The sequence below is a fragment of the Pelmatolapia mariae genome, linkage group LG7, assembly GCF_036321145.2.
Source record: "Pelmatolapia mariae isolate MD_Pm_ZW linkage group LG7, Pm_UMD_F_2, whole genome shotgun sequence".
Taxonomy (NCBI): domain Eukaryota; kingdom Metazoa; phylum Chordata; class Actinopteri; order Cichliformes; family Cichlidae; genus Pelmatolapia; species Pelmatolapia mariae.
Genome location: NC_086233.1, coordinates 9,756,668 through 9,772,410, shown reverse-complemented (window position 1 = coordinate 9,772,410; position 15,743 = coordinate 9,756,668). Strand labels below are relative to the sequence as shown.

The 15,743-nt window shown below is 41.2% G+C and overlaps 1 protein-coding gene across 1 annotated transcript in view; it reads left to right on the top strand.

Moving 5' to 3' along the window:
- LOC134630502 (unconventional myosin-XVIIIb-like) overlaps positions 1-15,475 on the top strand; it is a 52,044-nt gene extending 36,569 nt beyond the window's left edge. The window contains exons 37-43 of the mRNA XM_063477822.1: positions 53-190; positions 262-447; positions 6,699-6,832; positions 6,926-6,967; positions 11,535-11,687; positions 12,432-13,357; positions 15,329-15,475. Of these exons, the coding sequence (XP_063333892.1) occupies positions 53-190; positions 262-447; positions 6,699-6,832; positions 6,926-6,967; positions 11,535-11,687; positions 12,432-13,335 (1,557 nt within the window). The 3' untranslated portion in view covers positions 13,336-13,357; positions 15,329-15,475. The remainder of the gene's footprint in view (positions 1-52; positions 191-261; positions 448-6,698; positions 6,833-6,925; positions 6,968-11,534; positions 11,688-12,431; positions 13,358-15,328) is intronic.
- The last annotated feature ends 268 nt before the right edge of the window (positions 15,476-15,743 follow it).

Below are 15,743 nucleotides of genomic sequence, written 5' to 3'. Positions count from 1 at the left end.
TTCTGATATATCTGCACATTGATCCTCTAAATGTTTTTGGCTTGCAACTCAGCTCCAGCAGTGTGTATCGAGGGTGCAGTTCCTGGAATCGTCCACTGTGGGGCGCAGCATTGTCAGTAAACAAGAGGCACGTGTACGTGACCTGGAAAATAAATTAGAGTTTCAGAGAGGGCAAGTGAAGAGGTTTGAGGTAAGCTCGGATGATTCATCTACACTTGTTACCATGCGAGAACATGCCTGCAGCTCCTACGTCTCCCGCAGGTGCTGGTGCTGCGGTTGAGGGACAGCGTGGTTCGTCTGGGAGAGGAGCTGGAGCAGAGCGCACAGGCCGAGGCTCGGGAGAGAGAGAATGCCCGCTACTACCAGCAGCGTGTGCAGGACATGAGACTGGAAATGGAGGAGCTGAGCCAGGCAGAGCAGGAGAGCAGCCGCAGACGCATGGAGCTGGTAACCACACCTTGTAATAACCGATATCATGAGCGATGGTTATTTTACTGTTGGCAAGCAATAAAATAATAATCGGTCCAGTATCATGTAAAGTCGAAGCTGATTTTAGTAAGACTCTTTTTCACTTTAATGAAATAATTCATTTCAGTTTTAACACTCACCATGTATATCTACATGAGATATATGTACATGTGTTTGACCACTGCATTTAAACACATTAATGTACAATAATCATTAGTGAGTGCCAACATATTATTAGTTCACAACATATTCAGTTTTCTGTTTATTAGCAATGGTTATTACAACATGTTACCATATCAGTTATCATAAAAAGTTTCCTTGTATTGTCTGCTGACTAATCCTGTATCGGAAATTGAGTGAGCAATTTTTGCAACAAACTAAATCTGGGGCAAAGACTGTGTTTGTTTGGGACAGTGAAGGACGTGTTATTAATGCCAAGTCTGAAATTTTGATGTAACTAACCTAAAAATAAAAATAAACAAGAAGCACCACAAAAGTGCAAACCTCCACTAGGGCAACTCATTCTCTGAGCAGCATCCCCTGTTAAAGGAACAGTATTGCATTTTGCATTTATTCATTTAGGCTTCTCTGTTATTTTTAAATGTACTTCAAGAAGTTTGTATTGCTGTAAAAATCAGATAAGGATAGCATGACAGAGGTTTGTGTACAGAAACATTATGTAGGAGCAGGCAATGGATAAAATGTATTGATATGTAAGTAAACAGACATGAATAACTTAGCTTATTATATAATATTATGCTGTAGTGTATTTCTAACTAACTGTGCAGCTCATTGTCAGTGTGGACAATACTTTCTTTAGAGATATAACACATTTTGGGGTCAGTTTCAAAGAAAAGTAGTGAAATGTAAAAGTGAGGTCAAAAGTCAAACGTGACATGATATTTAAAATCTTTATAGGGTATTTTCTATACATTGAGAATACACATCACACTTGTAAGAATTGTAGATTCTAACTTAAAAGGCTTTTTGACAATTTTCCATGAATAAATCATGTTGACCTTGAAGTCATCGGTGTATGGAAGCCAAATTTTAATGGAAATTTTCGAGCTGTTGTGTTTACAGACAGAATGACACTGGTGGACAAAAAATGCTACCAAAAGCATACCCTTCTTGGCAGAGTTAAATGTGCAGGTTACAGTCTAGTGATTTTATTCATATAGCACATTTAAACACGTATCCTATTCTATGTATCGTATTCTTTCAGATTGTGTTAATGTGAACTCTGTTTCATTAAAACAAAGGAAGATAAAAGAATAGCTAATAAAAGCTTATTTCCATACATTTCTCTGGTATCCCTGCTGCTTGCAGATAGATCACCACTACACGGGCAGCACGTAGGCTGCTATATATAAACCTCAACAGGAGTTTCACAACACAGGCTGTGACACATGATTTTAAACTTAAAAAGTCCTGGCAGGAAACACTTCCTCCAGGCTACAACTAAAAGTAAAGCAGACTTTTAAAACACTCACTTCTCAGCTCTACTCATTAACAAAAACAGCTGCTTTGTTATCTGAAAACATCAGTGTCATTACTACAGAGTGCAATCATAGCAGCACGGTTTGGACAGCACTGGGACTTCGGCACAATGCTGTGGGATAAAAGTGTGAGCAAACACCACAACCACAAAAAAAATAGTGTGTTGCTTTATAAGAAAGCCCTCCGTAAAACTAGAACATCTTACTTTTCATCACTGATTGAAGAAATGAGAACAACTCTAGGTTTCTCTTTAGCACTGTAGCCAGGCTGACAAAAAGTCAAAGCTCTGTTGAGCCAATTATTTCTTTAACCTTAACTAACAATGACCTAGCGAAATAAAATTTTAGCCATTAGAGAAAAAATCACTCATAATTGTCTCACAGATTTAATATTAACATTATCTACAGCTACTTTCAGTACCATGGATATTCATTTAGAGTCTTTTTCCTCCAAACCATCAACATGTCTTTTTGGACCCCATTCCTACAAGACTGCTCAAAAAAGTCCTACTATTAATGCTTGAATCTTGAAAATGATCAACCTATCTCTAATTATAGGCCAATCTCCAACCTTCCTTTCATATCAAAAATCCTTGAAAGAGTAGTTGTCAAACAGCTAACAGATCATTTGCAGAGGAATGGCTTATTTGAAGAGTTTCCGTCAGGTTTCAGAGCTCATCACAGCACAGAAACAGCTTTAGTGAAGGTTACAAATGATCTTCTTATGGCCTCTGACAGTGGACTCATCTCTGTGCTTATCCTGCTAGACCTTAGTGCAGCGTTTGATACTGTTGACCATAATATTCTATTAGAACGATCAGAACATGCTGTAGGTATTACAGATACTGCGCTGCAGTGGTTTGTATCATATCTATCTAATAGACTCCAATTTGTTCACGTAAATGGAGAGTCCTCTTCACACATTAAGATTAATTATGGAGTTCCACAGGGTTCAGTGCTAGGACCTATTCTGTTTACATTATACATGCTTCCCTTAGGCAGTATCATTAGAAGACATAGCATACATTTTTATTGCTATGCAGATGATACAACTTTATCTATCCATGAAGCCAGATAAAACACACCAATTAGTTAAACTGCAGGATTGTCTTAAAGACATAAAGACCTTGATGGCCTCTAACCTTCTGCTTCTTAATTCAGGGGTCACAATGCGGGCAGATCCAGAAAACCTAATCACAGAGACGAGGGTTACTCCAAAGCAAGGCCGGAAAACAACAGAATTCTACAGAGCCGGGCAGTACTAACTGGAGTTACTCAATATGCATTTATTGCTTCTACTTTAGACTACAGTAATTTGTTATTATCAGGATGTCCTAAAAACTCCACGAAAAGCCTTCAGTTAATCCAAAATGTTCCAGCAAGAGTACTGACAGGGACTAGAAAGGGAGAGCATATTTCTTCTATGTTGACTTCCCTTCATTGGCTCCCTGTTAAATTCAGTATTGAAGTCAAAATCCTGCTTGTCACATACAAGGTCTTGAATAATCAGGCCCCATCTTATCTCTGCTACACTCTGACCATGAAACCACAGCCACTGTGCACCAGTCACACTGTTCTTTACTTTAAATCCATCACAGTACAGCAAACTAACCTGTTTATCCTGCACTAAACTCCAGAGTATTCTTATGCAGCCTTTACATAGCAGTTAGTCTACCTCATTTTGTTTTGCAGCATATTTCACAATATGAAAAAACATAATGTCACATGTACAAATGTACACTCCATCTCTGAGTGAAGTTAGCTCTGAAGCAGCTGGATCTTTAGCTAGCAACACACTCTATGACAAACTGCACACAGTTTGTGTGTTTGCTGATGATTGTTGAACAGATAGAAACATTTTATTTAAACTAACCTGCCACTTAAAAAAAAGTCACTCCCTTTATGCTCTCTTCTCTTCAGTAGGGTGAGCTAGATGCCAAGGTACCGCAACCACAACTTACGGAAACCTGCAGTCATTCCAGTGTTGTGTCAGTAAATAAACAAACAAACAAAACAAAAAAAACACCGTCCCACTTTTAACCCCTTTGGCACATGTAATCTCTTTTTATGCATCATCCTCTGGTGATTAATAAACAAACAGGAATCCCTTTCCTGTGTTACTGTTTGAGCTTACATGGGTTTGATGTTTGAAGGCTCACAGTGACGAAATAATAATTCGACCCAAATGCATTTAACCAGAAGTAATGAGCCTGTTTTGAAAATGTAAGAAGTAGAAAGTACAGATATTTGTTTAAAAATGTAGGGAGTAAAAGTAAAAAAGTACACAAAAAATAACTACTCAAGGAAAGTAAAGATACCTAAAAATTGTACTTAAGTACAGTAACAAGGTATTTGTACTTGTTACTGTCCACATCTAGATACAGAGGTGGGAAGAAAAACTGAACCGAAAAAGGGACCAAAGCAAACAAACAAAAATATATTTTAGGTTATGGACACATCAAATTAATTAAATCAATGTAATCAGAGCTCGTTGATTACATTGAACTTTGTTCTCAGGCTTTTGGGCTCTGTGGGCTTGAAATAATGTAACAACTTTGATTTGATTTGCATTTTCTTGATTCAGAGTTCTTAGACAGCTTAGATAGGATCAGACCCTCAAACCACTGAAGAAAATAATAAAGCAAGCAACAGAATTAGTCTGTGTTCGAAAGGCTGAATGATTATCACGTCAAAGGCTGGTGATTTCTCAATAGCTTTTTCACTGTCTGTATGAAAGGGGGATATTATCATGTATAGTGAATAGGAGCATGAGGACCCAAATGCAGACACACAGATGTGGATTATGGTAAACAAAAGGCAAACTGTTTAATTAGGCTGATGAGCAAAATACATTATGGTGAAAAGTAAAGTACCTGAGGAAATTAGAAACACTAATATAGTATATAAACTAGGGCAAGAAAACACTGGAACTACAAATGAAAGGTGACTGACATTCTGACAATAGACAAAGGGAGACTGACACAATATATATAAACAGGAGGGTGATTAATTGAGTAGAGACAGCTGGGGAACACAGCATGAACAAATCAGGCATAATGACATGGGGGGGGGGGGGGGGGGAATTGAACATAATGCACATGAGATGAGGGATTTTCAAAATAAGACGGGAAGTACCTAACGCAGAGACCAGGACTGAGACATACGAGCTGAATGTAGACAAAAAGGTAAACAAACATGGAGACAAGACTGACTGGCACTGGAGACTCAGACAGCAAGACACAGAAACAACACTAGGACATGAAAGAAATCAAACAGTAACCAAGAACCAAAAATATAGATAATAAAACTCAGAGGCACTAGGAAGTACTAAACTCAAGCTTAAACATAAATATCTCTTAAATCTAACAGAGACTCAAAATGCTGGGTCATAGACTCAGGACCATGACAGATATAGCCTCCAGGTCTGAAAACTGAAGCCTTCGCAGAAACAAACTCCATAGCAGCTCCACAAAGTCCAGCTGGAAAAACAAAATTGGAGAAAATGATGGCAAAATTGGAGAACTTGGTAGCGACAGTGCACAAAGTATTAAAATTGGAGCTGATGTCTCCATCTCTAAATGCGTGCAAGGCGGACTTAATAAGCGACCCATTCATTGCAAATGAGAGGGACTCATCCAATGCCTCAAACAGAGAGAAAGGAACTAGGAAGACATTAGTTTTTAGTAATGGCACTGGAAATTTCACAATTTCACATTTCATCCTCAGTCACCCGTAGGAGAATTCTTGCCACTCAGCGACTCCGAGGAGCAATGACAAGCAAATGGACCCTCAACTCAGAGTATGACGGATGTCACGGCGGAGTCGGTGTCACAGATGACTGAAAAAACTACAAATGTTAAAGAACTAATAAAAGCTTTACATGGGGGGGAAAAAAGGGAGGGAGGACCTATTTTTACTCTAGTGTGAATGCACAAGTGAGTTAGATGAAGATCTGAGCAGCCGAGCAGACTTTAAAGCTGCTACTTACAGTTACACATTCAGTCATGTTCTTGTTCTCACTAACTTCACATTTCTTTGTGACCTCTGAGCTGAACCAAGAAAATGAGAAGGAGCTCCAGGAATTAAGTTATTTGCACAAAGCAACACACTCACACACACACAGACAGACACAAGAATGCCCTTAAACAACCTACCAACCAGCAATGGAGACTTAGACACACCCCCATATAAATGGATTTAATCATACACACAACAGCATGCACACAGGCACACACACATGTGCATGTACACAGACAGACACACACACACACACACACACACAAAAACTCTCTCTCTCTTCCTCCGACTTCTCCACCACCATACCCAACGTCATCTCTCCCTCATCCTGCTTCCTCTCTCTGACTGTGATTAATCCTCATTGTCTCTTCAAGGTTATGGGGGTGCACACATACACACACTCGTACATGCTTATGTGTTTCTATGACAGCTGTGGCTCCCACACCCGTCTCAAAACCAACAAAGGCAAAAGCCTGAAAGCTTTTGGTTGTGTGTAGGTGCATACATATGTGACAGGATATGAGAGACAGAGAGTCAGTAAGAAAAAGATGGAATGATTTAAGAAATCACTTTTTTTCTCTGGATGTCAGCTTGCATATGTAATAATTTGCTAATAAATACTGCTGATGTGTGCTGGGGCACAGCAAGCAGGTCTGTTAAAAGATGACCATCTTATTCATCCCTGCATCTGTCATCTTCCTCTTTTTTGTACAGGAAATGAAGGTTGAAGAGCTCAGCACTGTCAGACAGGCATTACAGGCGGACCTGGAGACGTCCATCCGGCGCATCGTTGATCTTCAGGCTGCCCTAGAGGAAGTAGAATCGAGTGATGACAGCGACACTGAAAGGTAATTTGCCCTCACTGAGGTAGCTCCTCTCAGGTTCAGTGATGATATTTGTATGTCTGAACTCAACTTTCACCAATCTGCCCTTCAATCCAGTGTTCACACTGCTGTGGAGTCCTTTACTCGAAAGAAAGACCTGTAAGAAACTCTTGGCTGTGTGTGTGGCTGTGTATATGTGTATGACCTAAAAATATCTGAGCTTGAAGTGTTCTTATTATGCATATTGTTGTGATGATAAATAACAGGATAAAAAAGACATAGCCTTTTTTTTTTAAAATTTCATTGCATTTTCAACTAGCTTTGGCCTTGATTTCCATCATATCCATGTATATCACCAAAGTCAATGCACAATTAAGTCAGCTACATCATCAGGTCACCAAGGTTAGGGTTGAGTTTTGTTTTAGCTGTTTCTGTGTGTGTGTGTGTGTGTGTGTGTGTGTGTGTGTGTGTGTGTGTGTGTGTGTGTGTGTGTGTGTGTGTGTGTGTGTGTGTCTCCATCCATTTTCTGCTGCTTATATGGATGGTGGGGGGAAGCAGTCTAAGCAGAGAAGCCCAGACTTCCCTCACCCCAGCTACCTTCTCCTGTTCATCTACGGGGACACCAAGAAGTTCCCAAGCCAGCTATGAGATATAATCTCTCTCGTGCAAATTCTGGTTTCCCCCAGGGGCCCCCTACCGGACATGCTCAGAATACCTCACCTATGAGGCGTCTATCTTAGTCAGATGCCCAAAATACCTCATCTGGCTCCTTTTGATATGGAGGAGCAGCGGCTCTACTCAGAGTCCCTCTCGTATGGCCAAGCTTAGGTGAGCTGACCATAGGTGAGCGTAGGAATGTAAATTAACTCTTTAATCGACAACTTTGCTTTTATGCTCAGCTCTCTCTTCACCCCAACAGATTGGTGCAGCATTTGCATCACTGTGGACTACTCTGCTTCCACAATAGAAGGCACAACTATGGTATTGAGGAGATCCTCCTCACTTTGTGTGTACTTTTCACTGCCTGATTATAGCCTCAGTTGAGGTAAGCAGTGTTCCACCAAAGCTGTAGACGGTGTGTGTGGAATTCCTCTTCCTACTTGTGGTGACTCCTTTAGCCTGAAACCTCTCTTCATCTGTGGTGTCCACCATCTGGTTCTGGCATTACCACCAGAATCAGTTGTCAGCTCAGCACCTCTCTTCACCCAAGTGCCCAAGACAGATGGCTGCAGATCTGATGTTACAATTATAAAATCAATCATCAACCTGCAACCTCAGATGCCTTATGTGCTTATAAACACCTTTATGCTCTAACATGTTTGTCATTGACAAACTGTGGTTAGTACAGAAGTACAATAACAAAACACAAGTCCACTAGGGGAACCTGGGGGACTTATCCTTATATTTATATCTCTAAATTTATTATCTAGTCATATCTTTATTTCTGCACTTCATTTTATGTGATTTCTTTGTTGTGTCTTGTATATATGCTTCTATGACAACTAATTTTCCCTCTGAGATTACTAAAGTAGGCTAATGATTGCTGTATTTCATAGTCAGTATACATAGCCAGCCTTGTTAATGATCTGGCTGAGGGGGTTGCAATGGGGACAGAGCATCTCCTTGGTGAACCCCTCACTTGATTATGACTTGTGCATTTGGCTTGAAGTTTGCCTCTTGTGTTTTCCTTCACCTCCATTGGATTCCTAAACGAGGCTCTTAGGGTCCTGTTAATATCATACAGCATTCCAGAATCCTTGTGCAAGGCATTGAGTAATAGGCTCTGATAGAGGACTTGAGCTCAAGGACCTGTCCCCTAGTTTACAAAAGCTGTGTATTAGCTGTGCATTGAAAGAGATGTGGAAGTAAAGCATGTAAGGAAAAGACAGAGTTTGAACAATTGTACAGTTCTCTTAGGCAGCTTTCACTACTTTGTTTAAGATATCTTGAGGAATAGTTTTCCAGACATCTTGAAGGATATTTAAAGCGGTTGTTTGGATTTTGGCTTCCTTTTGTCCATTCTCTGTTGAGATAATCCTACGTTGCTTTAATAATGTTGAGATCTGTGTTCTGGGAAGGCCAATCCATGACTGGAAAATGGACTTCCACCTCTCCCAGTCGGTTAAGCTGCAGTCAGTTCCGATGGAAGGCTTGGACCGAGAGGCAGCTCAGCGTCTGCTGGCTCTAAAATGATTTGAACTCTGGCGCTGTACATCACATGTACCCGGCCGATTTGGCCAACAGACCAACTGTTCATTTCTTTGCATCCCGGGATCTCGGGCAGGCCCCTGTCCAAGTCCCGGTTGTCCCACTGTGAGGTAGAGGCAATCCAGCAGGCTTATGCCTCAGTAGAAGCTCCTCTCCCCTTAGGTGTGCAGGCCCACTCAACCAGTGAGGGTGGAGGGGTGCCTCCCTCTCTGCCATTTGTGCAGCAGTGACATGGTCCCCAACTACCACCTTTATGTGGTTTTCCCGCTTGAACATGGCAGCCAGCCCCTCTTTCGGGGAGCAGGTTCTGGGTGCCCATCAGCGGTAGCCGTCATTCTGGGGGGGAAAAGCATTTAAACTGCATTTCAATTCAAGACAGAGAAACAAAAATAATATCCCTGGCCAAAACTGGGAAGTGCTATTTTAAGTACTTTAAGTACATTTTCAGAATGGCATTGTCTTTAAATAAAAATAATAAAAAGTCTACATAAAGTGCAGTTTTTCTTGTTAGAAAAATAAGGCAGAAAGATAAAAGGTAATTTGACTAGCTTCACCTTTAAACTCTGAGTAACCTTAGCCAAAATTATTTTGTACATTAGGCTAAAACAATGTGATCATGGAACATTTTAGTGCAAAAAATAACAAACCCATTGGACTCACAATACCTCCATGCTTATTTATTGTCCATCTCTTTCAGCCAGTTACTTAGACAAACTAGCCTGTTCACATTTTCAGAGCTCAAGGCAGCTCTCTTTTTTTGTTACTATGTGACCTGCAAGTGAGAACAGTCTGTCACATGGGACAGAAGTGGCAGGACTAATCAAATACTTGCGGGCCAGGACAGACAGTTGTGGGTGGGTGCCTGCTCGACTGGACCACAACTGCAGTTGGCTCGCTGATGGTGGGTTCTGCTCTGTACAAACTCAGGACCCTGTTACACAGGGCTTCCTCATCTGAATCAGAATCTGAAGACAATGAAGACAGGAGGAGGCTCTTTGTCTTTGCTGGCTCCTTTGTGGTGGCATCTTTACACTGTTCCTGCAACAGGGCCTCAAGGCTGGTCCAAACCTCTTCTCGGAGAAGCATTCTGATCAAACTAGCACTGGTTTCACGCCTGCACAGCTTGCTTTATACGTAATCTGTGGGGCGTGGCCCGGCTGTCTTCAAGAAGTATCCATACTTCTATGTATCATACCCCATACATATGGAATATGTAATGGAGTGGAGAGATAGTCTCTCACTCAGAGAATCAAGGTTACAATGTAACCGTACGTTACATTTGGTGAGTATAGTATTGTTATTGATACTTATAATAGTCAAAAGTATTTAGTTATCCTTCAAGGCGATTGAGATATGAAAGTGTCATGGTGGGCTCTGTGGCAGGCAACGGTAGGACCGAAACACAGGACTCCAAAACTGACTTTTATTTATTTAGCTGAGAAAGCGAACTAAAAATCAAAGTACAAAGAAACACGAAAAGAAACAAAAGATAAACTAGTAATAAGAAACTGGCAACTCACTGGAAACTCATAACTAGACATAACTAGGGAACATGGAAAACACACGAGAAACACACAGCCAAGGTGGAGAACACAAGAATAAACAGGGCAAAACTGAAGACTTAAATACACACACACAGGATAACCACGGGATGGGAAACAGGTGGGAACACAGCTGGGACTAATCAGACATGAGGAGACAGAGAGGAATCAAAACTGAATACACTGAACACAGGACAACGGACTATCAAAATAAAACAGGAAGCACGAGACACATACTAAGATGCGGCCTGACTGAAGACAAGGAACACAGGAGGAGCAAGACGGCGCGTGAGACACGACAGGGGAACAAATTAATAAACACGGAGACAGAACTTAACATGCACGAGAGACATGACAGACTATCCAAGGAACAAGGACACAGGGGAAGCAAAAAACAGAACCATGAATAATACTAAATAAAAAAATATAAATAAAAACAAGAAAAAAAACCCACTGGGTCACCGACCCAAGACCATGACAAATGCCACACAGGAAAGGATCACAACAATACGAACCAAAACCAGGGAGTTAACTTTAGAATATTGCTGAATGTCCAAAGCATAAACTTTGGGTCTCTGACTCAGGGCCATGACAGAAGGGTTTTGTACATGACTACTAACATCCAAAATCCACAGGACACTAACTTAACTGATGGTATGCCTTAGAGCATGTTTTTACCATAGACCAATAAGAATTTTTCATTTCCTTTTGTAAGCATGTAAGCAAAAAACAAAGTCCTGTGATAAAGTGCGCCATGAAAGTTTGCAGTGTGCCAATCTTATAAGTCATTACTTGCTGCTCCACCCCTGCTGTAATGCTATCTTGGCTTACAGTGGAATCATCAGCTGTTTATGGAGCTGCAGTCGCATATTTCCTTTTTTATTGTGCTTGCATGTTTATAGCAGCTGAAAAGGTAAAGATCTAATTTCATTCAATTTGGCTGTAGCAGATTTCTGAGGTTTGCTTTGGTCCTGCAGTGACTCTGTGTCCAGTGTCGGCTCTGTTGGGGGAGAAGGCATTCACACATGGTCAGGAGTGTCTAGAGGAGGCTCCCGTGGTGGAAGCTCACTTCACAGCAGCCAGGGGGGCCGTCAGTCTGTTGCTGACACCATCAGCACCTACAGCTTACAGTAAGTCTGCTAACACAAGGTACTTCAAGCTGCAATGATAAATCACTTAGCATGCTTTTGATGAGCTAACTAGCTATGATAAGTGTTTCAAGTACTGTGTGACACTACTATTAACTACTGTCTTGATGCATGCTCCATCATTCAAGTAAGTAAATCCCAAAAAGTTGAAGTCACTTGGATGAATGAGGAAATGTTTCTCCCACTGAAGAGTGCTGGTGGTTGTCTGGAGCCTATCCCAGCTGTCTTAGGGCAAGAGGCAGGGTACACCCTGGACATAGACAACCATTCGCACTCTTATTCACACCTATGGGCAATTTAGGGTTTCCAGTTAACCTATCCCCACTAACTGCACGTCTTATGAAGTAACATTTCAATCAAAAATATTGTTTCTTACAGTTTTTGGTCAATTACAAAAAGTACCTTTGAAATCTCCTGATTTGTGCTCTACCACAGAAAATATTTGAATTCTTCAGAATCACAAAGATGATGTGTGGACATTCAGCTTAATGCTTTCATGTTGTGCTCAGAGTTTTTCAAAAAGCAAAAATGTTGAATGGATCAAATTGATTTGATATAATGCTCAGCCCTGTTTAGGCTGTTTAGTTGGACAGAGAATGTTTTTGATAATAAACACCCAATAGATGAAATGAGACAATATTTAATTCTAGCCCTAGATGTCTGTGTATGTTAGCCAAACATGTGGGCTGGTTTGTAGTTTAAACTGCTTCTTTTATCACTCTCTAGTTCTTGTGTGAATCCTGATGACGAGGGCTCTGAGGCTGGAGGCGTTGCTAGCAGATCTCTTGGTCGAGCCCCATCCTCCACAGCTCTGTCTGAATTGTTGGAAGGACTTCGTAAACGCAGAGCTGGTGGTGATGCAGGAGATGAAACTGGCAGTACCGTCTCTTTGGCGATTTATCAAACAACCGGAGCATCGACTCTCAGACGGAGAGCCTCGGCCCTCTCTCTCAGTCCAGAAGATGTCCAGGAGCCCAGACCTGGTCCCAGCATCCTGAAACCATCCTCCCCACTCCTGCCACATTCTACCAAAACTCTCTCTGCAGCTGGAGGCAAAGTCTCTCGCTTTAACTCATGTGATTCTCTCTCATCGCTTCCCTCATTGCCGCACCTCTCCTCACTTGCTGCTCGTCATCATGCTCCCTCTGTCTCCATCCCAGAGGAAGAGAAGTCGCTGCACTCTGTCACAACTCCCATCCAGCGCTCCCCTCTGGCAGCACGGCAGTGCATGGTGGGGAGCCTCATTCCAGAGGACGTAGGTGAAGGATCCCTAGGTTCAGAACCCATGGTCTTCCAGAATCGGCGTCTGCCTGGGGACCGTGACGACGCGGCCTCAGACATCTTGCCCGCAATCAGGAGAGCTCAGTCAACCAGCAGCCTGGCCAGCTCAGTCAGAGGAGGTAGGAGAGCACTAAGCGTCCACTTTGGAGAGCTGCCTCCCTCGAGCCACAGCAGGAAAAGCTCTGAATCGGAGTCCTCTAGCTCAGGTGGATCAGGACGAAGCTCCCAGGGTGGTGGGCCGAGACGCAGGTTTGAGAGGCCGCAGGGTGAGAGATTGGAAGCAGAGGGCAGCGAGGGGGGAGACGTGGCTTTACTCATGAAGAAATACCTGAAAAAGGAGACTGACTAAAGCAGATGTGCGGCAGTCTCAGGTGTGTAGATGGACAGCTACATGTGGGAACTGAGGGAACATTTGAAATAGTAAACAGTAGTTGCATCACATTGTTTTGATATCAGAGCCCTTTTTTTCCACATGCATGTTAGTCAAATCCATCGTAGAAACTTTTTTAAAGCGGCTCTGTTATGCTTATTTGAAATGTCATTTTATTTTCTTATATTTTATTTTCTGAAAGTAGTTTTTTGTGATTCACAGTTCAAAGTAATCCTGTTTTTAGTCTCATACTTTGACTTGGTGCAACCCTTCAGTTAAGAAGCTGAGTTAGTTTTTCTTACAGACAGCCGACTGTAAACACCTTACAACCAAAAGATTTGAACAGCAAGCAGGTGGAGCTTCTGAGCAATGCATATGTAACAGAAACCTTACTTTTTAACAACACAGACTGTAAATACAAGATGGACTTGGTCAAAGCAAAGCCTCCTTAACAGTGGTTGGTGCTCATGATCTTGATTTATGGAGCCACAAGTTGCCAAATTTGTATAATAGTGGATGCTGCGTGCATAAACTGTATTGCTACATGCACAAACACAGACAACTTCTAACTAAAGCTAATTAAGAAAATGCTACAATGTTTACCAGCAAACCTCAAGACCAATTTTCTTCAAGGAAGGTTTTTAACGAAACAGTAGGTCACATTTTTTATTGAAAATGCACCACTGAGCAGAAACATACTACACAGAAGCATAGCAGACAGCTGTCAGGTACAGCTTCCTGTGACTCAAAGCCACTGTGCCGCTAACATTGTAGCCCACTTCATTTCAGTACCAAGCAGAAAAAATAAGACGTGCTTTTTTTAACGTTAAATAATAGCGTAACTAGCAGTACAGTTTGTGCTGTGTTGTATGTATCAATGTTAGTAAATCAGTTTGTGTGTTTTATTTAAATAGTCTACTCCTATATTTTGTATGTTTTGAGAGGAACTCCCAGAAATAGATCTAAAGCAGGGTCAGTTACAAACACCTCTTTCACAAAATCTTGTCACTGTGCTATCTTTGTAAATACTGTCAATACTTCTTTTAGACCCGTTTGTGGTACCGCAATTGGTTAGTAAATCTAGCCCTAAAATGGTAAACGTGGCAACCATTACATCTGCTGACAGCTGCTAAATACCTTTTTAGTAGGTGTCAGTGTGCAACTGTGTCAGGGGCCAAGATGACAAAAATTGTGGCATTGTGAAAGGTTTGAACTAGTACATACATGTTATAGCTGTCTTTACAGCTCTGCTTGGCTTTGGTGAATTGTAATGTGAGGTTCAGCACATTGTACACTTCCGTTTCAGGGAAAGCATAGTAGCTGAACATGGTGACAGCTGTGGGCAGAGTTTAATGTGTTTGACTTGGACTCGGATGAGGTGAACAGAAACATCACCAAGTGAACGATGTTGCTCTAAACTGCAGGATGGGATTATACCAACTTCAAATGTGACAAATGTGTCATTATAAAATGGCACATGACATTTCTTTTTGCAGATCCAACATTAAGATGCCTCTAGCATTTCTATGCACTTGCACGTAATTGCTGTCTTGAGAAACATGCAGGTTTTTTCATAGAAGTGCCCAAGAATAAAATATGCTCTTAACTTCCAAGGTCATTATCAGGGAACGGGGCCTCCATTATTTCAGATGTGATTTCATACTGGCAACACAGAGGAAAACCTACTAGACATTGTCATTAATTTCATCTTATTGCTCTGAAAATTGTAAAACAGTAACATAATTTTCTTTCAAATGAGAGCTCCCTGTGGGGAGTGGGCGTAGCATGACTCATAAATATCTGAGCTTATAGTATTTTTAGTCCCATTTCAACTTCAGAGGTGGTTGATAACTACAGGCCCAGATAGTGTATGTGTTACATGTTACTCTTTGTTTCATCATCTTTGCTATTCTGACCATCTTGTCTTTGATTTTTTTCTATTGTCCTGTCATCCATCCACATCCACATCCAGCAGAGAATTCGGAGATGGCGAGTGTTCCTCCCACGGCAACACAGAAGCTTTTTGACTCTTCATATGGAAATTCACAAGTCACCAAAAATACATTTGTTCAATTTTTGATCACTCAGTCTGTATTTAAAATAAGCAGTTTATATATGAATAAAGACAATGAAATGAACAGTTTGCTTTGTGACTTTACTCTTTGTGAGTCATTTCTCCAAGAGATTCCTTTTTTAAAATTATTAAATTATATTGTTTTGGTCTTGTGTTGAAAAATTCTATCACAGATGTGGATGTGGTGCTTTGAAAATCTTTCAAAAAAAAGGAGGATTTGGTGCTGCACAACAAGTTGCAGTGGAATTGTAATTTCACTGTGGTGTGGTCCAGAACAACTGAAACCAAAACAAGTGCTGTATTGGGAAGACAA